Consider the following 24,876-nt stretch of genomic DNA (forward strand, 5'->3'; position numbering starts at 1 on the left):
GGACCTCATGGCCCATTAATGTGTGGAGCAAGCACGAAGGATGGAGGTCCACACTGGGCAAAATTCCAATGCAAACACTCGTTGTAACACCAGCGTCGGGCAAAGATCTCTCAGACTATACAAGCTGTACAAAGAAGCAGTGATATTGTTGGAAATACAGTTTGTGTAAATACCTGGAACTTATCAGGACTAAAATAACAGCCTCAAAAGTCAATAATACGCATCAAATGTGATGCAGCTCAGCACTGATTGCGTGTCCGCTGCTATGTACCATAAATCAGGCCAAAAGAAACAGAGCTCTGGTGACAAATTGTTTATAAAAGTTTATACAAAAAGGACAAATGTCACCCTGCGTGATGCAATTTGCCATTTTTCCTGTAAATCACACAATCTACTGCGTTACCTTCTTCTTAATAGCTAATGATAAACTCCTGTACTGCCAATGCAGAGAAAAACAGCACTGATCAAAGTATAGATATCAGCTTTAAGTGTTTATTTGGAGCCAAGACCTGCCAAGAATAACTTGGCAGATATTTGCTGGTTCAGGTACTGAGGGCTAATACAAAAACACAACCATAAAATAACAGACACACCTCTGTGCAGAAACATGCCCTTCTGTGGAACTGAGCAGACCCTATTTTGTTAGACCTTCATCCTTCTTGCCCGCTACAAACTTAAATTCAATATCAAACCAAGAGATCTACAAAAATTTATCTCAGAACAATGCTCCAGCAGTCCAATGGTAATAAAGAAACGTGAAGATGAAAACAACCCTCGATTAAAAGTAAAGACACGTGTGACGAGTAACTAGACAATTAAAACGTTACTAGGCCTTAAACTAATTATTGTTTTTTTTTTTGTAATGTACACCACAAGTTAACAGTTGTTTCTCTGTTGTTTTATGTTATGTTACAATGAAACATGCAACTACAGCAACCCCTGCCTTCTTTCTGTGAGAAGACGTTTTTACCCTTTAAAGCCGGTCGGAGCGGGCACGCTCCGTTTTGCGTAACTATTTTTAAATCCCGGTAGCACTGCAACCACATAAGCTAGCGCAATAATTTTTTTTGCATATGAAACCAGAGGAGTTGTACTTACATCTCATGTCATCAGCTTGTCCTAGGTCATGGTTTCCTTCCACATATGGCTTTGCAAAAATTGCATAAAAAGCACTTGCAGCAACAAAAACATAATATTCCAGAAACACACTTTGCTGATCCGATCAGCTGTTCGTAACTCTTCCTACGTTGGAATAGACGTCAGCGCGAACTATCGCATGTCCGCCATGACCTGCCCGAAACTGGAAGTGACGTCATGACACGGAAATGTGGTTGTTTACCTTCAGGGCCTATACAAGCATACTGGTGTCTTTAAAGGTTATGTTTGACTTTATGACTTATGCTTAGGACTCAAATTGCACTGCTGGAAATAGTTTATTTTGATGCACATGCTGTTTTTTTGCAAATTTGATTATAATATTTATTTTCATTTTTCCTGCAGTATATAAAAATTGGTGTATTTCAATAATAAAACTATGAAGACACTCAAAATAAATTTCCTGTGGTGGGAAATTATTTTGTGCAACTTTTTTGTATTTACAGTTTTGAGGGATAAGCCTCTTAAATTTCTCTAACTAGGAATGTATGTTAAAAAAAACAAAAACAATTTTTTTTGTAGTTTATTGCACTTTTTTGCAATTTATGTAATTACTATGCACTTAATGCATACATATTATTAAAATTTGGGCTATAATGGTTGTATTTATGTATAGCAACTTGAAATGCTCCCAAAAATGGCACTACAGCATGTAAAAATATAATACAAGCTCTGGCGGACTTGGTTCTATGGTAGGTCTTAAAGGGTTAAATAAGCAAGGTGGAAAGAAAGCAGATGATAGCTGTGCAAACCAGTGTTGTTCTGCAGCACTTTGATGTAGATAAGTGTGTCGGCTTTGTCAGAGTAAACTGATACAGTATATATCCACTCAGCTGTAGCTATGTTCTGTACGTTCTGATAGACTGTTCATACTAATCTAACACTGCACGAGTGCAAAGCTATGCAAAGCATTTAAAAAGTGATTCCATTAAAGGAAAATGTAATTAAAATGTAATGCTATATTTATATGGATAATGTTTAAAATCATGCATTAAGTAGCCCTCGTAAATAGTTCTCCAGTCTTGGAGGACATTCAAAGCTCCTTTTTGGATGCTGGCTGCCTTTTGTTCTGTCCTCTGTCCAGATGATCTCACACTGCTTTAATAATGTTGAGGTCCGGGCTCTGGAGAGGCGAATCCATGACTGATGATGTTACATTGTGTGTTTTTCTACACAGTTATGCTTTTACTGCACTGGCAGTAAACAATAATTTCTAGATGGCACTGAATGGTGGATCAAAATCTGACAGTACTTTTCTACATTCACAACTATTGTTCTGACAAGGCCCCTAACATCACTGAGAAATGCAGCCCCAAACCATGACAAAGCCTCCATCACCACTGATTTTCAGGGCAATTCTTGTGTAATTTGGCATACCTCAGCCAGTTTCCCTTCGTTGAGAAAAGCTTCTTTACAGTCACCATTTCACTGAGACCATTTCTGATGAGGTTTCAGTAAAAAGTTCAATTCAATTCAATTTTATTTATACAGCGCCAAATAACAACAAAAGTGGCCTCAAGGCGCTTCATAGGCACAGAGAAAAACCCAACAATCATATGACCCCCTATGAGCAAGCAAAGCAGGGAACAACTGATGTATACCTGGTCCTATGTCAGATATTTGCTGGATTGTTTTCCTATTTCATGACTTTCAGATACTGATAATCTGCTGTAGATAGGTTTTTTTTTTAGGTCTTCCACTTCTCCGGTTTCTTTAATTTGCACACATTCTGAGATATGCCAAGTTTCCAGCTAACAGCCATTTGGAAATCACCTTGTTGTTGCAAAAATACTATTTTATGCCCATAAAACTTTGGTTATCTTTGGCATTTTTCATAGATTCAACAAAAGAAATTGGAGCAAATTCTGTTTTTTGTGACAGGCTGTTAGTAGCAAAGTGCCAAAAGATACAATTTAAAATTTGCTCTTTCCTAAGTTGTCGAGCTGTTATGTGAATACACAATACGGGTGACTCCACAAAGCTAGATGCATTTTTATGTTTAATATTTTGTTTTTTATGTATGATTCATAGTTCAGTGTTAAGTTGCTTAAGAAAGGGGGAAAAACTCCTCTGAAAATGGTCAGGGCTGAACTGAAATGAGTGGACAAGCAGCCAATGTCCAATGAAAAACTGCAATGTATGCAACTGGCCCTGCATTGGCCACCAGCACTCCGATGTTGGAAAAGGACAACAGGAAACCAAAGATCTCTTTACATGATCACTTGATCTGAAACTGAGACAAAACTATGAGTTTAATAAGTTGATCGTAGTATGGCATATGCTGAAGCAGTGGTGACACACTCACTGAAGGTTCATGCTAGGCCAAGTCAGGCTGTTGTAACGTGTCATCTGACAGTTAAAGGAAGAACTGTTCACGTATGAATACAGGTGTACCCTGAACTTTAAGGTGGAACTTATTATCGAGGATAGGTTAGATAAAGCACAGGATGCTTTCAGAAGGCTCAGCTCCATTTGGAAATCTAGACAGCTTACACAGAACACAAATCTAAGCCTCTACAACAGCGATGTGAAGTTCTACCAACCAATCAAGGTCTTCTGCAATGGGTGTCTTCACTGAATATGCAACATCTTCAGACCAAGAGTGTGCCCTGAGATGGACACAATCAGGAAGAGGAAGAAAGGCAGACCACAAACAACTAGAGCGGATGATGAAGGTCAAACATTTGCAGCTTTATGTCTCACATTTAGCAAAGAATGCTAGTAAGAGTAGTTTGGTATCCCTAAGAAACAAAATGTTCGAAAAACCGTCAACGTACTCTAAAAAATATTGCTTTTTTACTTTTGTCACCCTGCCAAAGCGCATCCATGTACAATTCTTGAGACTGACGAGCCTTTCAGTGAAAATCCTGGATGCGTGGAGACATGAAGAAAAGGCTCTGACTGTTGATTTTGAATTGCTGGATCAGAGTCTACACATTAACCGAAGCATGGAAAGCAAACCTCATATGCACAGCGTGGAAAACCACATACATCATTTTAGTCTGTAACAAATAAGATTAATGCGAGCTCTACTGGGGCGTGCACATTGCTGTGGTGTTCAATGCACAGCAGCCAAACCAGGCAGACCGCAGCGCAAGACCTCTGGGACTGGCACAGTGAGCCTCTGTGAAAGACAGGCCTCGTCTGTCACTCAGCAATGAGGCATCATCCACAGACCCCGGCAGGATGCATAGCATCAACTGTTATTATTATTAATAAATCCTAAGTATAAATGGAATCTGCAAAGGGATATGGGGATTTAAGATTATAAACATTAACTCAAAACATAAATGGAATGTGCGGACTGAACAAGAAAATGTGTTTTGATAGCTTATTTGGAGGTCAAATGGAATAAAGTATATAAACATTCCTCTAAAAATAAAATCCTACCCTTTTTGTGGTGGAAAAACATGAACGGAAAGTGACATTTATAGTGTGTTATGGTGAATCATTCAGAATAAGAGCAGCAGAAACCCCCCTTTGAGAAAGAATAACAATGGGATGCTTCAGAACAAAATAAAGCAGATAAAAGCCAGCTAGCTCGTAACTGCTTTGGTCAGATAAGGACTAACAAGATCTGAATTGTGACACTGGATTTTCAGATAAAGAGCTGGCTACCCACAGTAGCTTCACCAAGTAATAACAACCACCTACCTAGCTGCTTCTATTCCCATATCATGGCACAAGCGTTTGATAGCTAATCTCTTAGCGCTGTTAGTGAGGCCTGGAATGGGAACTGTGGGGGTTTGTGCAGATGCCTGGATAGATAATGTTCACAGGCTTGTTGTCACAAACAATCAAGACTGAACGTGTGTGTGTGGAAGCAAAGGGAGATAAAGATAACTTTAACTAAACTCGGGTTTTGGTTCATCACTTACAAAGTTGACCGAACTCCCACAGAAAAGCAGATAAAGAGAAACAGAGATTTGGTCCGTTTTATCTCTCTGATGCTGTCACCGTATGTTTTATCAGCCTTTGTGTCTACAATCCTCCTTGATCTCTGTTTGTGTTAGGCACCTTAAACATTAAGCCGAGTTGTCCCTCTGTGATGTTGGCATCTAAAGGCAGCAAAAGATGCTTCAGAGGAAGTAAATCCAATTTATGTATTCTACGGGGGTAATTCCACACCGAGAGGAAAAAAAACAAGACAAACAATCAACACATGACTTTCTTTCTGTGAAACCCAACCCTCTAAGGGGAAATAAGAAAAAAAGAGGAAACTGAGTTAAAATCTCTCACCTGCATGGTAGGCCACTGATCCTCGGCTCCACCCCGGATGTCTGTTCTTGGGGTAGTCCTGCACAAACACAGACACACCGGTCACAATAGATATCTGCACCAGGTAGCTTCAGTGACTAACAGATAACAGATTAACAGACGAGCTAATGAACGGCACAAACAGCTTCACATCGACATAAACATATGTTTTTTTTGACAGTTGGAGTTTCAAGCGGTCAGAAAAACAGATAGATACACAGACTTCAAAGTAATAAAGGTAAAACAGACTCATGGGCTGAGTCTGTTAAACGAAGTCCTGCTGGCCTCATCACCTGCGGGCTAGGATAAGAATTTGCATCTCAGAACTTAAGAGCTACGGTTCTCATTTACAACAGAATGAAGTGCTCAAGGTTGGGAATAAATTGAGGCATTTGGGAGGAACTGACTGATGAACTGCACTGTCTGCAGTCATGACAAAGCTGTTGCAGTAAAGAGAGAGCTGGGCGTTAATTTAATGCTCCATCTATGTCCTTATCGCCAGTTGCAGCCACAAGCTCTGTGTAGCGACCAAAAAAATAAGATCACTGATACAAAAAGCGGAAATGAGCTTCCTCCAAAGGGTGTGCTCAGCCGGAGAGATTTGATGAGCAGATAGGTCATTCGGGAAGAGCTCAGAGTAGCGCAGCAATCACTCAACAGTGAAAGGAGCCAGTTGATATTGTTAAGAATCTGACAAGGACGCCTCTTGGGTGCCTGCTAGGTTAGGTGTGTGGGTATTTCCAACCAGAAGGAGACCCTGGGGCAGACCCGGGACATGCTGGAAAGATCACATGTCTGGGCTGTCTTGGGAAGGCCTCGGTGCTGTGACACTCTGGTGATGTTTATTAAATGTTTACATTTAATGAACTTTTACTCTGTGTCAGCTCCAAACTAACAGACCACTTTTCATGTATTTGCACAGCTCAAATACTTGAAAGACTTTTGCTTAAGCTTTGACTACGAACTCTAGACTGTATAAGGTATGATTACCTCCCTTGTAAACGTGACTCTAAAGTGGATCAGTTTTAAAGTCAAAATTTAAAATGGTTTATTTTTTAATATCCTAAAATTTCCAAACGTTTACATTACCAAGCAAAAAACAGATTTAATCTATCCATCTGGTAATTATCTATGAATTCTTAACTTGAAAATGTCAAACTGTCTCCGTTCTTTGAATTATTGCAGCTCACTTAACTCAAACAATGAAACTTCTGAGGGGGAAAAAACACCACTCGGTTTATAAGCAGCCGCCTATCAGTCACCACCTAGATACTGCTATCGCCACGGGCCAATGACAGAAATGCCTCCAGTGTCACTTATCCCCTCAGAGCTGAGAGGTTTGTTCAATAAGGGTTTGAGGTAAAACAGTGCGTACTTTATTTGCCATTTATGCTCCAGAAACTGCTCGACAAAACCCATTTTTGGTCATACTTTTTCAGACAGCAGAGACAATGAAAAACATTGGAAATATTGAAGAGTCCGGTTGTTCTCGACTGCATGAATGCTCTGCTGTTTTTGTGCGTAGCTGGGGCTGTTAGTCTGCGTCTTTGTCCGGCTTTTTTCATGCCTCATTACATTTAAAAACACTAAACATCATGTTGTTTTAAGTAAGACTTCAAAGTAACAAATGAGACTATAATTCAACAGGAAAGTGTGTGCAGAGGCCAAAGAGGAGCAGAACCAAGGATTGTTTTCCCAATTCTACCCAACTGGACTTCTTTTTCAAGCTAGAAGAGTCGCCTCCTGCTGGTCATTAGAAAGAAGGCGTGCTTAAGGACGGCGTCGTAAATGCAGAGTTTCCACTCGTCTATTTTTATATATCATCTATGGCATGAGCACATCAGAACTGGTATATGTTTCTCAAATAGGAGTTTTTAAATGGCATTCAGCCACAGCTTCACCGGCTCCATCCTGTGTCGAAACAGCAGCTCCACTCAGACTGAGCTGGATGTGAAGCTTCGTCTCTCACCAAGACAGAAAAAAAATGATTTCACTTTATAATAACAAGGTTAAAATGATTTAATAGGCTGCAAATCCTAGTTTTTTATGTCCGTTTATAATTCATTTATGCTAAACAGGCTGGCAGGTAGCGTGCACGTCACACACAGTGGCAGATTTAGATCTAGGCAGCTCTGCAAAGCCAGCCTTCAGATTTCCAGAGGAGTTTGAAATGGGTTCTTTATCCATGTTAACATGCTAATGGGTGTGAGGATCATCTGTTTTGGATACCTGTCAGCGTCTGCTGAGGGTGTGTTGTGTTCTCTCTCTCTCTCTCTCTTTCCATCTGTCTGCATGTACAGTGTGTGCGCCTTTCTCCAGGTTTCACCATGCCAACGGTAATAACTATCAGGCCAACTTTTGGATAAGATCACAGAATGACTCAGAGGTAATTACTAAAGATTTTTATCTGTTTTCTAGGCTGCACATCCATTACTGTAGAAACACACTACTGAGCAAGAGAGAAAAGAGCCACAATGACATTATGGTTTTCTTTTATCTCTCAGTGGGCAACATCTTCTAAATGCTTACTTGTACATCCTCTCTTTTTCCCTAAAGTAAATTCTTCCCACTGCACTTCTTTTCATATAGTATTAGCACACAAAAGGCAACCTGAAGACCTTTCATTTTCATCTTGTCAAAGAAATCCAAATATGACGAGGATGACGTCCAGAAAAGAAAAACAAATCAGCCTTTAGCAAGACGCTGTGAAGGGAGCTGTGCTTTTATTCAAACAGGCTCTGACTGATGACTGATGCAGACTGAATAGGTAATACATTACCCAAAGCAATATAAGCCAGATGAAATTATTACTATTAGCACCTGTGTGGGATGAGAGGTGAACAACGGGGACAGTGCAGACAGACAGCTTGGCCAGGACAGGCATTCGGAGGCCACGACATCAGGGAAACATCAACGATCCCATCTGACAACCCCATTGGGGCTGGAGGAACAGGAAATGGAGATGGATGGAGGGGGGGAAAGCGAGAGAAGACGAGAGTGAGACATCAGCAGAAGAAGAGAGAGACATGGAGGAATGCAGCTACCGCTCCAAGCCTGAAACCCCTTGATCCGCCAAGTCTGCTCCTCTTCCCCCTCGTCTCAACCACAAGCCTGAGGATTCCTCCAGCTGACTGGCATGTGGGTTCCCCGAGAAGGAAAGGAACGTCTGGGTGTTTTCTCCCTGATTGATGAGCCTGATCAGTGATTTCTAAAATAAGGCCCTATTAGGAACAGCTAAGCAAATAAGGGGAAGATTTAGAGTTTCTAATGTAAACCGCAGACATGTGTCTGATAACTGGATCAACCATTAAATGCTTGTTCTCATAGATGTCTTTGTGGTAATTGTTGTGTCCATCATTTCTAATTCAAAACATGTCCTCAGTGTATTCCATCCATCAAAATAAATATGGTGTCCCTTCCACAACCTACTGATTTAACTAACTCTGATTTAATAATGCCTATTGGCTAGACTACCACACATTTTATTCATCGATGAAAATTATCCGCACGGGATAAAAAAATTATACTTTTTAGAGTAAAAGGTCTCAACAGCTGTTGGATGGATTATCAGGGAATTCAATAAAGACATTTGTCATCTTTGTGAACTCAGGTGGCTCGACTGATCATAATTTGTTAGGTCAAAGATTTAATTAATCCAACACTTTGGTTTATAATCAAAAACCTTTGACAAGTGGAAAAGTTTGCACATACATGTGCACAGAAAAAGCAACCTCAACTGATGTCATCCACATAGACTGCATATGAAAAATAGATGTAGCCACTGTGACATCATCCACTGGTTTCTGGACTTTGCATTGAAAGAGTGAAAGGTAAAGTTTACAAGATGCTAGTGAGGCTCACTGTGGTGTAAGGTTTGTAGACAGTGACACTGGAGGTGCTAGGATGGACTGGATTAGAAATGAGCATATCAGTGTGGAGTGAAAGGTCTGCGGTGCCGCTGCAGGGGAGGCGGACGCACCTGAGCGGCATCTGCAATCACGCCTCGCCGGCTTAAAGTCTGAACTGGGTTCTGTCTGTCATTTAGGGGGGATTAGCTGGGGGATTCCCATGATGCATTGAGTATTTCCTTTTCAGTCAACTTTCTCACTCAACATGTGTTAACAGACCTCTCGCATTGAATCATACTTGTTATTAATCTCTGGCTCTATTCCACAGCATGTCTTTATCCTGTCTTCCGTCTCTCACCGCAACCGGTCGCACCAGATGGCCCCGCCCCTCCCTGAGCCTGGTTCATTATTGTAGGGTCTACCTTACAATATTCGGTCTTTAAGTGATGACATGATGAATCCTGCTTCCGGGCCCAAACTACTCTGTGTTTAATAAGGCTTTTGTGTTTTTTACATGTTTTAATGCTTTGTATCTTGTTCTATTGAAAGCCCCTAAAAACAGTCAGTGATCACTGTCGGCCTCTCTCAGTTTTTATTACCGCTAATCATTTTAAAGCAGTATATTGATAACTAACCTTGTATTGTGGATGGATTTTCTCAGTTGTTGTCCTGACTGAATTTCAGCCCGTTTACAGCATCCTGCAATGCGATTGCAATTGTACCGAACCTTCGGGAACCCTCACGTTAACTTTTATTGAGTGGAAAAAAGTTAGCGTTCATCCTCCAGCGTCACTGTTTATATTATGCTAACATAGCTAGGGCGATCGTGGCTCAAGAGTTGGCAGCTCGTCTTGTGATCGGAAGGATCACGTAGCACATCACTATATACCAGCTAGCCAAACTTCAGTAACCCTACAAACGTCACTGCTGTTTAGTTTCCTATCTTCATTTATGTTGGAAATGATAGCAGGGCTGTACGTCTTAATTTGGTTCAGAACTCTCTCAGTCAGAACATGGTATATTATATTTATAGCGAGCTAACTTCCTGCTAACTTCTAACGCCGTTAAACTTCATAAATTCGTTTTTTGTGGATGCCTGGATGTTAAACTTAAGTGTTATGCCTGGTAAAGCAGCAACGCTGATCATTTTATTACAGATGAAAGGAAAGAGACAGTTTTTAACTCTCAGTGATGCTGCAGTGATCGTTGGACTTAGGGACCTGCAGCAGAGTTTGGGCCCAGGCACGGCTAATGACGTCAGACTTAAAGACTGACGTCAGCGCCTTGAGGCGACTGTTGTTGTGATTTGGCGCTATATAAATAAACTCAATTGAATTTAATTGAAAGTTGTTGGTGTGTGTTCGTTTGGCGGCTGAAAAGCTGCAGCCATGTCTGTAAGACACAGCAACCAGGAATAAAGAAAGTATGCTGAAAAGCATTAAAATATGGTCGGGTCTACCGTGGATTCATTATAATCAGATGGGCAGCTCAGACCAAGCGCTTTAGAGGCAAAGTTATCAAGGCTGAGGTGGTTTGGACGTGCTGAGGAGGGAAAGTGGGTATAAAGCGGACAAAGGATGTTGAATAGGGAGCTTCCAGGAAAGAAGAAAAGAGTAAGAACATAGAGAGACTTCAAGGATGTCGTGAAGGAGGACTTGCAGAGGGTTGGTGTGACAGACGAGGATACTAGGAACAGAGTGAGATGGAGGCAGATGATTCGCTGTGGTGACCCCTAAAGAAAATTATTGTTTTAGTGCAATTGTTTTAGCTCGAAGTGACCATATTTGGGATGAGTGATCAACTAATGCTTGGAAGATTAGTTAGTAAACTGTAGCCATCAACTGAATGGATGAATTCAATAATAAAAACTGTATTAGAGACTGATTGGGAAGTCTCTATCAAATCATATTAGTCAGATAAAAACTTATTTTGGTTGCTCCCTCTAGATAATCTATTAGAAGGTACCAACAGCACAAATACTTTTAAAGACTCAAACTAGACCACATTAAGGTGTATGAGTTATAAAATTATGTAACGAAAAGCGTTTTAATATGGGAGTCATTATGGATTGATTTGTTTTTGAAGTCAGCCTCAACCAACCAGTTTTTGGCATCTCCCCAATCATTTTTTTTAGCCCTGAAGGTTGATGTTTGGTTATCCAGAAACAGTGTTAAGCTGGCCAAACACTCCATATTCTGGCAGCCTTTTACAAGCAATGTAATGTTTTAAAAAATAATCACAAATTTATGATAATAGGAATATTTTTATTTCCTTTAGAAGGGTGCTGAATTTTTGTTTGGTCATGCAACTTTAGCCTGGATCTCTTAGCGTGACAGTGGGCTGTATTCGCCCCATTTCCTGCTTCACATTTATTTCTTGGATTGCACCTTGGTGTCACATTTAACCTGTGCCAAGAAAACAATCTGAGCAGAGCCTGATAGTGTTTAGTTCCCCTTCATTTTGGCGATGAGTGATAAATGAATGATTTTAGTCACAGTCTTTGTATAATTCAAACTTAGCCAAGAGATAAGCATTATTCTCTTGAGGATGCCCCACTTCTCCAAGTTTCATTAAAACCATCCTATAGTTCTTGTGTAATCCCGTTTACAGTCAGACACATATGAATACATGAAAATGCTCTAAACATATAACAACAGGGAGTCCTGGAGTAGCTGGTTTGGCCTCACGCTGAGCCTTGATATCAACATCAGAGCCAGTCTAGAATACGACATACAGATATATTTAAAAGTTGTTTACTGCACTTTTTAGTGTAAATTAATAAACTATTTAACTTCCTGTGTTAATATTCTCCTACAGCGTTTGCATTCTTACATGTTTTTATCCCCAGTTAGAAACCATCCATAGATATGTACTCTCTCTGCAGTGCTGCAATTTTGGTATTCAATAAGTGATAGTGCCAGTAATCACATGTACACTCCTCTATTGATGACTGGATTAATTAACCAGGTGGTTTACTCTCACAAAACCCAAACTTTTGAAACATGGTCACTACCCCTGTTTGCCTAGAGCAATGCAAAGAACTGTAAGCTCCTGGAAAGAATAATAAACGGTAGACTTGAATCCACAGCATGGAAGAGCAAAAGCCTTCGATATCAGATCCACAGCTGCTATCAGAGCAGCCTGCATTTCCACACTGTGGCAGAGTAAACAAGTCTGAAAAAGTATGACTGGGAAGGTGCGGGCAGAAAGGAAAACCATGTGGAAGCAGATACCCATCACCTACTGCTGCTATCGCACTGACATATCACAGCACTGTCTAAAAATATAACTCAAGCCATGAAGTGCCGCAGATGTGCATGTACGAGTGTTTGCGTGCATACGTGTGTGAAGAAGTCACAGTTTGCGGGAAGGGAAAGTACTGTTTCTGTTTGTACGTGCCTCACCTATAGGGGTTGGACACAGGCTGTGTAGGGAACTAATGCAGGTCTGTTTGTTTAACCCCATGTGATCAGGCTAAAACCTCCAGCTGCCCACATAACAGCAACTGTCTGTCATTAGCCATTGATGTGACTCGAGAGAAGAGAACAACAGCCTATCTGTGTGTATTTGTTTGGGCATGTCCATCACTTTTTATGGATGCAAGTTCAAATGCAAGATGAAATCAGATAAATTGCTAAATTAGCTCTGTTATTGAACGAGTGCCAGAGAGAGTGCATAGCTGATGTTTAGCGTGGCAGCGTATTTTTCATTTAAGACAGGAGTGTGTCGCAAAATTTATAGCTATTTTCCAAAGAAATACCAAATAGTACAATACACTAAAGCCTCTGACTGAGGCAGAGGTAAAAGTCTATTTACAAATAGTACTGGAAACTACTGCAAATGGTGCCAAGGAGGCACCAGGAAACCAAAACATCTCCTCTGAGAGAATAGAAAACCAGATATAAGTCAGAGGCAGCAGACCTGTTGGTTTGTGTGAAAGCAGCTGATAAGGGGACAGAATTATATGTTAGTGGAGCTTATTGCAAAGCAAATAAATTACAGATATCGTACTTAAAAGCACCTTTATTTGTCAATACAATCAGAGCTTCCGCTATGCCACTACACAGATAACAGAGGAAATGTTCTGCAGGAATGCATTCAGACTTGCCTTCTGGTGTACCTTGGGGACAAAGTTTGAAAACCTATGTTTTAGACTACTGCATTAAAAGTTTGGGGTCACTTAGAGCAGTTATTGTCTTATTATCAGAAATGTTCATAAGTTAGTTAGTGATTTTTAGTGGAGTATCTACATAGGCCCACTTTCAGGAGCCATCACTTCTGTACTACCTAATGCAGTTTCATGCGTTCAAAGTCAAACTGCTCATGTTGGTACAGCTTGCAATCACTGTGCTGTTATAAGAAGATTTTTTTTAAAAAAAGCTTTCATACAGCGGTTTTCAAAAACAAGTTCCAGTTTGGGTTTTATGTGTACCATTTGTTGGGTTTACAACCTGCTTCTCAACTTGTATTTATGCTTGTCTTCATGTCCAGTTCTGCTCTGACGTCTTCCACTTCTCTTTCTGCTTTAGTTATCCAACTTACACTGCTCATCAATCAGCTGACTCCCAGCCTAAGAGCTTCCTGTTTCTGTCCAGTGGCCAAGAAACTATTCCACATCCCAATGTACAAAAGAAAAGGACAGACTGAAAGAATATGATGTTCTTCATCTTTAAATCTATCCATTTTAAATAATACCTTTTCATAGTTCAAGTTAACATCTTCAGACATCATTTACATCTTTTTCCATCTAGGCACCGTCCAAAACCCAAAAGATACACAGTTTAATCCACATTCATGAAGGAGCTGCTGCCCAGTATGTCTGAGACTTGTTTACGAGAAAGGGGAAAGTAGAGCAGGAGGCTGAAGATGGATTGTCATCTGTGTTGACGTGGACGCTGTACTGATCTGCTGTTGTAAAGAGAGAGCTGAGAGTGAAAGTGAAGCTTTCAATTTACACTTCAACCCTCAACTAAAGCCAAACACTGCGGGTAGTGACCGAAAGAATGAGATCTTGGATAAAAGTAGTGGAAATGAGATTCCTCCCAAGGCTGTCTAGGCTCAGCCTTAGAGATAGGGTGAGGAACCTGTTCATTGAGGAGGGACTCAGAGTCGAGCTGCCGGGGATGCATCCTGTGCAACTCTTTGTTGAGATGTTTTGGGCATGCTGAACTTGGAGGAGACCCCACAACAAACCCAGAAGATGCTGTGAGATGACGGAGCTTGGCTGGCTTAGCAATGCCTTGTTGTCCCATCGGAAAAGCTGGGTGGCCACAGCTTAGACCCAGATAAGTAGTAGATTTATGAAAGCATAAAATAGTCAAGTTTTAGAAAGTGGAAGTAGTGATTGTTTTAGCATTGTTGCATTATAAACGAATGATTCTTTAAAGCGGAATTTATACTAAGTAGCATCCCTGACACTGTTGTTGCACTGGTTGTGATCAGAGGCCTTGGCACAGTAACTGATCCTTTGTTTTATCCTAAGTTGACCCTGCTAGAAAGAGATTCTTGGAGCAGCACAAAAAACCCGTTAGAAGGACTGCTGCATCACAAGAGGAAAAGGAAGAGCGCTGTTCCCAGGACCTGTTCCCGGGGCACACCAGGACAGAGGAAACCGTTTTATTTCTTGTTTGTGTGTACGAGCGTGTAGGCTATGCTGTGTGTGTGTAGCTTTATGACTGGGCTGCTGTACATTACCAGAGACTCAATACAAGAGGGTCAAGGGTGAACTGAGAAAACCATCTGTCTTTTTTAAACACTGATGGCTACTCAATCAAATACTTTCCGTTCACTCCTCTGTCATATCCATTTTTCTCTCCCAGCTGCATCTATACTCCCACAGGGTTACCGTCATTTTTTGTAGGATTTTAAGCAGATGGCGGTTGTTTGTTTTTTAAAACATGAGGGCTTTCCTGCTTCGTTTTTTTTCACCTGTGTTTTTCCCTTTCCCTTGATTTTTCTAGCTCTTGACGTTTTACCTAGCTTCCCCACCTTGCCATCTACTCTCTACACTCTTCCACCCCATAATTAATCCTAGATCTCTTTGTCCCACAGCCTAGCAACCGCTGTGTGTACCGGATGAAAAACAACTGTGCTACCAAGCGTATGCATGCTGTACATTCATAAAGACCCTTATCTTCCGTCTTCAGAGGAATGAGAGAGAAAGCAAGGGGGTCATGACAGGTCTAGGAATGGCAGCGGGGTCAAAACAGATCTTAGATTATGAAACACGCTAAACAACAGCATTTACTTTACACACAAAGAACTCAGACTTATCACATAGCCCAAATTCTTCAGACTTTCCCTTTTGCAGGAAACTGGCAATAGTGGCTTAGGGGATTGAAAAATTAACTCCACCCCCGCCTCCTTTTTCGTCTTTTCTTTTGATTTGTTAAGTGTTTTTTTAAAGCTTAAAAAAATTCCCTAAACTTAACGCTTAATAAGGTTTAAAAAAGCGAGAAATGCCAGGCTATAAACATATTTTTATCTTCTGTTAAATTTTGGCAATGTTAACATATGAGTCTACGGAGACTGGTTCACTTTTGGAGCCATCCTTCAGTGGCCACTGGAGGAACTGCAGTTTTTGGCACTTCCATGCTGGCTTCATTTTTGAGCCAACGTGTGCTTGTTTAGCACATTTGCATGCTAACTTTCACTAATTTGCATTTAACACAGAGTGCAACACAGGCTAATAGGAATGTTATTAGCTTCAGGGGTATTCTGAAAATCTGCTCGGATAGTGATGCTCAAGTAAAAGTCATAATAATGGATAATACAGGATTCTTGGGGCTGCTGTTGATACCGTAACGTGTATTAAAAAGGGGAAAGCTGCTTTGGCATTGCTCCTGAACTTAGGCTTAAAGCTTTTATACCAAAAACCCTGATTAAACCCAACAAACAAAAGTAATGCAGCCATTTTAAAAAAGGTGAGGGAACCTGAAAGCAAGCAAACTGACTTAAGTAATCGCCGCTCAACCGCTTCCTCACCCAGCACTGTCTGTATGTGTTTACTTACATGTGTGAAACCTGACATTTGTCTGGTTTTATCTTTTTCTGCATATAAAATAATTCTGAAAATATAACAATAATGTCAACTAACATTTTTGACATGTGTATTTGTTGCAAAATCAGTGTTGGCTGAAACAAAAAAAGAGTTCTTATCATCATTTGTGGATTCTGAAATGCTACTAAAATGAAAATTATAATTACTTATTTTGTTACTCCTTGGATCAAAACATTAGTTACTTTCACTGAGTATTGTAGAAACTGTTACAGAACAACTTATTGCACTGATTGTGAAACGAATGAATGAAAGCAATAAACTGTGATACTCCACGCTCTTACCTTTCCAGTCACAAGGCAGGCCCGACCTAACACATATCCTGCTTTATCCCTCTTTTACACTCTACTGGAGATCATAATTTACAAAATGAGCATCATGTTCAGTAACTATAAACCCATCAGAAAAGTGTTTAAAGAGGTCATGGAGAAAAGTAGCATCATTTTCCCATATCATTTTTATGATCTTCCCCCTGCTGGAGATTACAAAGAATGTAGATTTAAGGCATTTTACCCATTGTCTTACACTGCATACCTGATGCCTTTGGTTGAAATATCATTAGGGAAAGGCACTGGATAAACAACTGAGTCATGAAGTCAACTTTTTAACTTCTTTCGAGTTGTCCTATGCCTTTCTTTTGTGAGTAAACAACAGCTTAACAGTAACAGTAGGCCATAAGACAGGCCAACTAAACAAATAGTTGCAGCTTGTGTCTAAAAAATATCTTTAACTTATAAAATTCCCCAATGCTTTCACCTGACAGGCTGATAGGCTTGCAGTACATGTGCAGAAACTCTGCTAATATCACAACGTAGTCCATTTAAACAATTTTATTAATTTGCCAATTTTAAAGAATTCCATAGCTACGAAGGAAACGTGTAAGTGGAGCACGCATATGCTGTCCAAGTCTATTTTTTCCACTCACCTTCTCCTATACATCTGTATAGCTCTATATCTTCCCGTCATCCAGTAAGGTGACCTATGCATCCCCTCGTTTCTCTTCTATATAAATTCCCTGTGAAACCTTGAAAGATGTTATAGAAGTTTCATCTTTTGTTTTTGTTATTAAAAGGAGCCGAGTTTTGACCCTGGGAGAGACAGTGCTGGCAGCTCTCTGTAGGCCTTGGCTTTGGCACTTACTAATATTTCACATCCATAACACTCAAGGCTACACTTAAAGGGTGGGGAAAAAACTCACAAATCATTAACCCACATAGATGAAGAAATAGTTCCTGAGTCATCGGAGTTTAATCTTGTCTTTCATGAGGAGGGTTAAAACAGCTCTCTTGAACCTATTACTCCTTTTATTTTAAATCTCTGCAGGTGTGTATTGAAAGGTCTTGACCTATTGATCGTAGATTTATTCAATTTCAGCATCTGTTGTCTATCAGTTTCACTATATTCTGCCTGTTTCGTTCTTTAAAGCCGGCCAGCACTCGAAGTGGCGGTGCTAATGCTGAAATTGGAACCGCATGTGCATACTTTGGAAAAAGAAATAGGGGTTCAAACGAGAGTGTTAAAATTTCGTTAATTGTATTTTCCTCTTAAAGGTGTTTCATCTCCCCAAAGTAGGCCATTAAAGAATGGGTAAACTGCTGGATAATGGGAATAAAAATCAATTATAAAGGCACAGTACCAATACATTTACTACTGAACTATGCTCCAAAATCTAAAAACAGTTTTACCAGCTTAGCAACTCATCCTATTTTCTCAATTCACTGGGATCTGCATGTATGTGAAAGAACTTATAAAAGGACAAGAGTGCCGCTGCTCTTCCATCAGGCCAACATTACAACATTCCCAAGACAGGGCCTGAGGAACATTTTGTACATGGTAATTATCTGCCTAGTTCCCAATTCAGGCTTTTGTCAAAGTTTTCCATCATTAGCATGTTTTTACCTCGACCACTTGTCGAACTATGGGGAACGGAAAGGGCGCATATGAGTGAGTAGAATCCAAGAATAAGTCAGTGGGAGACGTGTTCATGCAGTCCACATGCTCTGAAACCATTAAGCTATGCTTTTTAATATATTACAATGTGGAAAAATAGGCATGGTGGCTAAATGCTGAACACCCCCTCCCCCAAAGAAAAAAGAAAAAAAAGTGAATGTAGGTGTAAAAATGTCAAAAGCTGTTCTTTTCTTAGAAAGCTCACCCTTCTTGCCAAGCCCAGGGCAATGTAGCATTTCTCCCCAGCATCGACTATCTCCACTTCATAGTAATGACAGCGGGTGGTGAGTGGCTGTCGGGCCTGGGCCAAACCCACATCCATAATACTCTTTCCTTTGCCAACATACTCCAAAAGCTGAGAAAGAAAAAAAAACATGCAGAGAAGAAGAAGAATGGGGGTTAATATGCTGAGAAATAAACAACAGACTCACATTACCAACAAAAGACTGCAGGGTTTCAGACTCCGCGTGATTGGCTCCGTTCTGCAACTAACTGTATTTATGACACAAGTATTAGCCCCTGAATCGTTGTAGCGGTGCAACTAGGGGGAAAAATATAAAGAAATATGCAGCTGAGGTCTACCATTACTTTTGTAATGGTTGTCAAAGGTACAGCTGCAGGCAAGCAGGGAACTGTGGTAATGTTTTCAAAGCACATACATGTAATCTCCATGAAAACGGGCACCCGTTGTTTGTTCAGCTCAGCCACTGCTGTCATTGTGTTTCTCTTACTTTCTCAACTCTTTAAGAGTTTGTATTAATGACCAAGTCCTTGCAGAGGACCACTTCAGCCTCTTTGAATTTATACAGACTTTTAGCTTCAATCGTTTACGTTTCTTAAACCACACCACTGGGTCATTTTTTGGACAAAACACTAACTTGTTCTTAATGAACATTGACCAAAAGGCACAAGATTTTAGACACCTATTCGGCATGAGTCACAGGCATCATATATAGTTTAGTGTAACCAATGCTCTTTTGTGGTTTTCAAATTTCACCATATTTGGTGAACGTGCAATATAATGTCCACCCTGGATGTATTTCAAATAATGTTTGGGTAAGCATTCATGGCCACTGTATAATGAAGTGTTTGGTCATCTTCTGAGGTTTTCTCTGGCAGTACAAAGAGGTTATCAAGGTTTTTTTTTTTTTTAAATATCGCAGCAATTATTGGTGACTGCCATGAAATTTGGTACTGAATATCCATCGTGTCAAACTGGCAACATATTTGATCCCATAACTTGCTATTGGCACTATAATTGTCTGCTTCATCCTAAATATCATCTATATACATGCATTGAAATATGGTACACATATTCTTGATTCCACACCAATGAATCCCTTTGATATTAAATATCCAGATTTTACAAAGAGGACACCAGTTTACTCCAGGTTTTGGGTGTTAGGTGAATTTCTGTTAAGGTCCCTCCTGTCCAGTCTTTAGTGTTGTTAGAGAATTGTTTTCTTTGTTTTCACCTGTGCCACTGTTCCTGGACGGTTCATTGTTAGATGGTTTTGGTGAGTCCTTCAGATCTTACGAGAGTTTTCTTCTCCTCACTGATCTTCAAATAAACCTTTGCGTTCTTCAGTGGTCTAGTGCAGCAGTCCCCAACCTTTTTTGCACCACAGACCGGTTTATGTCCGACAATAATTTCACTCACCGGCCTATGAGGTGTCGCGGATAAATACAACAAAATAAAACCAGTACCGGTACCAAAAAAAATACAATTTATTCATAACACACGGGGAAAAAAACCATGGAAATCGAGTTAACAATAAAAACGATTAACAAAATAACGCAAAAAACTGATAAAACTCTGAAAACTATGAATTTCACACTCTCGCGGCCCGGTACCAAACGACTCACGGACCGGTACCGGTGGCCCAGGGGTTGGGGACCACTGGTCTAGTGAACTTCATCGTTCATTGCGAAAGAATCACCGTAAGATGCCCAAGATCGTGTAGTAACATCCCGTTTCCGCTGTGAAAGTTTCATTGGAAGTTCTGCTGAAAGATTTTGCAGGTGCGGAAAGGGCAGATGATCAAGACCCGTGGGAGTTTCATTTTGCACTTCACTGGAAATGTCTCTGCAATCTGAATCTGAATGTCCATATAATCCTCAACTGTACCAGCTCTTGTTGTTTGTGCAGCTTTCGGCTTCTAAATGAATTAACTTTAAAATGGATAAGCATGAAATCCCAACAGGTATTCATCTTTCCCTCAAGATAAATAAAAACTCTACTTATCCCCTAGACTTTCCACTGGTAGGGCTGACAAACAAAACCATGAATGCCTTAGAGGAGACACCGTTCAAAAATGTCTCACCTGTTTCTGTGAAGGCAGGATGGATAGGAAACACAGCTGATCAAGCTTGGGCAGGACCCAGTGTTGTTATAGAGGCCAGGGACTTAATTAACCACGCAACTAGCTGTTACAAGTGTATCCTAAGTGAGTGGGCATTATGATAGATTGACACTTCCAAACCCAGTCAAACCCTCACTGAATCGCCCACAGGGACTATCCTACAAGTACGAACAGCCACTCCAGACTGAAGATCCATTACTTGATGGTAATACAATTACTTTCAATTCTATTTTGGTCTTAAGCATCTAAACAGGTGAAGATGGGTGGGAACAGGTGAGTAGGTGGACAAAGCCTTTAGTCTGAGCGGAGTTTCCATGTCATGTGAGTGAATGTGTGAGCATGTGCGCAATGAAGAATACACCCCCAGGCTGAAAGGCTAGGATGACAGACGAGGTGGGGGTGGACAAAATTACTTCTGCATTAAGCCTCTGTGATTCTGAGCGTGCAACACCACCTGGGTGTGCTACGATTCAGTAGCCAGCCACTTAAAACGACACACCTGGTGGGAAAAGCTATTCAACATGTATGTCAAAAAAGTCAAGTGTCTCAATTAAGTTATTACAATTTTTTTCTCTGTGTTATTTGCTGTTGCTTAGCGATCTGTCAAACTGAAAATGATTCAGAAATGGAGCTGAGGCAATCGAAGGCGATTAAACTGGTTGAATAGGACTGTACTTGTGTAGTTCATGTAGTTACACGCATTTTATTAACAGACATAAAAACCAAGAGTTATTGCAGCATTCCAAGTATGCAGAGACTAAGGAAACCACACAACCAATATCAGATTGTTATATGAGATAACCAATGTAATAGATTGCAGGATATTGATTTCAAGATCTTTTTATAGTGCTAACGATCACTACCTAGGACTTACTTTTCTTATGGGACATACAGTCGACTCTCTGCCAAAAAAACTAAGTACACCTCATGATTCGACCAGTCAGTGGACACATCGATCACTGGTTGAGGACTGTGATATCAGCATAGTGCCATGAACATTTACACTTCATTCGCTGCAGTCTTTTCCTGGCTGCTCAGAAAAAGTTATAGAAATCACAGATTCAATGATGGGAGAGGAATCGAACAAGCAGAAACAGGACAAAAAAATATCAGTAGTGAAGATTTTTCCACAGTTTTATGCAGAACCCATGTTTTCCAACTGCTGCAGCAATTTCCCCCTGTGCCATCTGGGAATCCCAGCACTCGCTCTCTTTGATGTAGGATGTAAAAATGCCAGTGGAGACCAACCTGCTCACAGACCTGTGCCTGAAGCCCAGCCACAAGCTGAAATAAATTTTTGGTCCCCACTGCCATACACAAGGACAGCCACAGCAAGCATTCAGTTTTGGGGGCTACCTGGGGATAAATACCCACTGCAGAAGTCCTGCACACAAGGTTTTTCCTATATATTGGATAAATGTGCTGCCCACCAAAGACGTTTTGGCCGTCCCCCAAAGGAAAATTACCAGGACTGTGATTTTAAACAAGTTAAACAACTGGGGATGAATTTGCCCTAAGTGAGCTAATACAGACAATCTTTGGGCCAATCGCCCCTACGTGCTTAGTCAATCCGCCAAAGGCCTATTTTGAGTCAGGAAAAACCCTGACATACCTTCCATGAGTTTTTCTGTATGCAGAAAATCTGAAGTGATTTAATAGCCAGCCAGCAGTTGGTAATGTAACATCCCATCATCTTCTTGTCTTTTATTTCTTGCAGTCTTCTCCATATTGCTTTGCTGTGTGATAGATGCCTAGTAGTGGCAACAAATATTTCCTCTTTTGTTCTGCAGAATCAGCATCAAGTGATATTTGCTTGGTTTTATGCCAATTTTTTAAAGTTACTATATTACATACATGGAAATGTTAACTAGTATTTAGACTTTAAGGCTATTTTTTGTTGTTTCATTGATAGGGTCACCATCCCAGTCCTAGTATTTCCAACTTGTGTTTGTTGTTGTTTTTGTTGTCCAAGTTCCTCTTGTGCTGAAAGATAAAGCCAACACCAAAATCTGCAGTTCCTTTAAAAGCCACCAGAGGCTAGCTCCAAAAAACAACTCCAATTTGAAAATGTCCAACTTTGCATCACTAAAATTTACGCTAACAGTCTGGTACGATTAATGGTTTTGGCTCTCTGTTGATGGTCTCTATCGTCATAAAAATCTCTTTATTAATTTTGTTATTTCCTTTTTTTTGTTTCATTTAAATATGGTCACTTCTAGGCCCAAAAAAATCTAACAAGGCAGGAGCCAAGATGCTCACGCTGAAGCTTCAAAATGTAGAGTCCACAAACCAAATGGGTGACAGTGACCATTTTTATATAAAGTCTATGTCCAGACACAAAAATGAGGGTAACAACAACAACAGTTATCGCAACTGAAAATTTCTCATCTCTAACCTTCCAGGTACATTTACTTTGTTTCTTTCATTAATGCACTGTTGTGTACTATTAAGAAAAATAAATAAATTATTCACTCTAACGCATGTTCCACAGCAATCAAAACGCCACCAGCACTAGATCTGAATTTTACCATCTCTACTAGTGTTTTTAAATTCGATTAGATTTTTAAATGCAGAGTCTGACACTTGGTGCAATTTTCGACATCACCAATTAAAGTGTACATGTTCTGTCTTCACTAAAAAAAATTATTTTTAAAAAAAAAAATCTGCTTTTAAGTGATCAACAAACAGGATTTCTGACATCACAAATACAGTGGATACCAATTATGGTCAAACATCATCTTTTGTGCCCAGCAATTACCTTTTTATGTTATTCTTATATTCTGGAAATATTGTTGCACAAAAAACATATTTTTGTATGCTTTAATACTCATTATTAACTAATGTCTGCTTATAGTTTGACAATACTGTTAAGCGCTAACTGTAACTGTCTGCAGAAATGTGTGTGTAATGTGTGTTTGTCAACATTTTAACAGCACAGTATGTGCCTGAGTAGCAGAAAATATTAAGATTAAACGCAAACTTAATCTGTAGTGCTACTTTTTCTGCTTAACATCTATAAGTTTTTATACTTTTGAGTGATTTGCAATCAACAGAGAAGCAGTAACTGCAGATTGTTCGCCGTATTAAAGGCTGAATAGTTTCTTCTCCCTTTCACAAAGGAAATCTCCACAGTAACCGGTGCCAAAGCCTCATTTGTTTAGTCTTTGTAATACCGTGTTGATTAATTGTTCATGGATAGCTTTCAACATTAGCCTCCACCTTAACCTGCTGCAGTTCATGCCTGGACAGCTGCTTCTCCTTTGGGAGAGGAGGAAAGAGTTTCGGTGTGATGAGCACTCAGTCACACCTCTTTTTGCTTCTTGCTGCTGAGTAATGGAAGGAGGAGAGAGACAAGCGGGCAGAAAAAGAGAGATGTAGCCTTGAGCAAAGCATGCCTCACTGAGACAGCTGACAGCCTCCCTCTCCCTTTCTTTTTTCTTGCTATCTCACTCCTATAATTCTAAGCGGTGAGAATGGTAATGTTGGTGTGCAAGGCCATGTTTTGTTGAGTTGCTGCCTGGGAAACAGATGTAACACCCAGACATTGGTCTTGCCAGCTTCCTGTCACAGCTAACAGGGAAACTTAAGTAGAAGGTGAAAATGAAATTAGGAGACTGCTTCTTTATCATGTGAATCAAATCTGAAGACCAAATTTTAACCCGATTAAACACAACACCTGTGTGATCTCAGTATCCGTCAAAATAGAAAGCAAAGCAGATGACAGACCGACAAACCAGCACACTTCTGCCATGTTTTTACTTTACTTAGTGGTTTTATGTAGGCTGTCAGAGCAAAACAGAAATACACAGTCAACAAAAGCGATTCACGACTCCCTGAGTTTGAGAACAGAAGTCTGCAGATGAGAGGATTGGTAAGCCTAACAATACTGCAATATTCCACATATGTCAGTGATATTTAAAGTAAGATTTGATTTTTCGCTTCAAACTGCTCACTCATCCAAGTGACTTCTTTTTCTCCCACTGAAAACGCTACGTCCAGATGAACAGAATCAACTCTTTGGGATTTCCTTACCTTAATGATTGAGCATGCATCAAGACTCTTCAAAGAAGAGCTCTGTTGGGTAAAACACTTTAATCACCAAAGCAATGCTCTGTGATGTTGTTAACTGCTACAAAAAGTTAAAACAGCCCTGATACTGTCAACACAGTTTGATCACCTGCTGAAACATCCTTACTACTTCTTTGGGTTTTCACTGCATTTATGTATTTTATTCTTTTCATTCTGA

General features: G+C 40.2%; 1 protein-coding gene across 3 annotated transcripts in view; it reads right to left on the reverse strand.

Annotated features, from left to right (window-relative positions):
• The window catches only part of spryd3 (SPRY domain containing 3), an 81,951-nt gene that overhangs the window by 29,143 nt on the left and 27,932 nt on the right, over positions 1 to 24,876 (reverse strand). For 2 of the 3 annotated variants that reach the window (XM_082518553.1, XM_082518552.1), the window contains exons 7-8: positions 18,473 to 18,622; positions 5,395 to 5,452 (exon numbers count right to left, since the gene is read on the reverse strand). In XM_082518553.1, coding sequence (XP_082374679.1) covers positions 5,395 to 5,452; positions 18,473 to 18,622 — 208 coding nt within the window. The remainder of the gene's footprint in view (positions 1 to 5,394; positions 5,453 to 18,472; positions 18,623 to 24,876) is intronic. The other variant, XM_082518554.1, reaches the window with a different exon arrangement.

The sequence above is a fragment of the Aulonocara stuartgranti genome, assembly GCF_965226115.1.
Source record: "Aulonocara stuartgranti genome assembly, chromosome: 20".
Lineage (NCBI taxonomy): Eukaryota > Metazoa > Chordata > Actinopteri > Cichliformes > Cichlidae > Aulonocara > Aulonocara stuartgranti.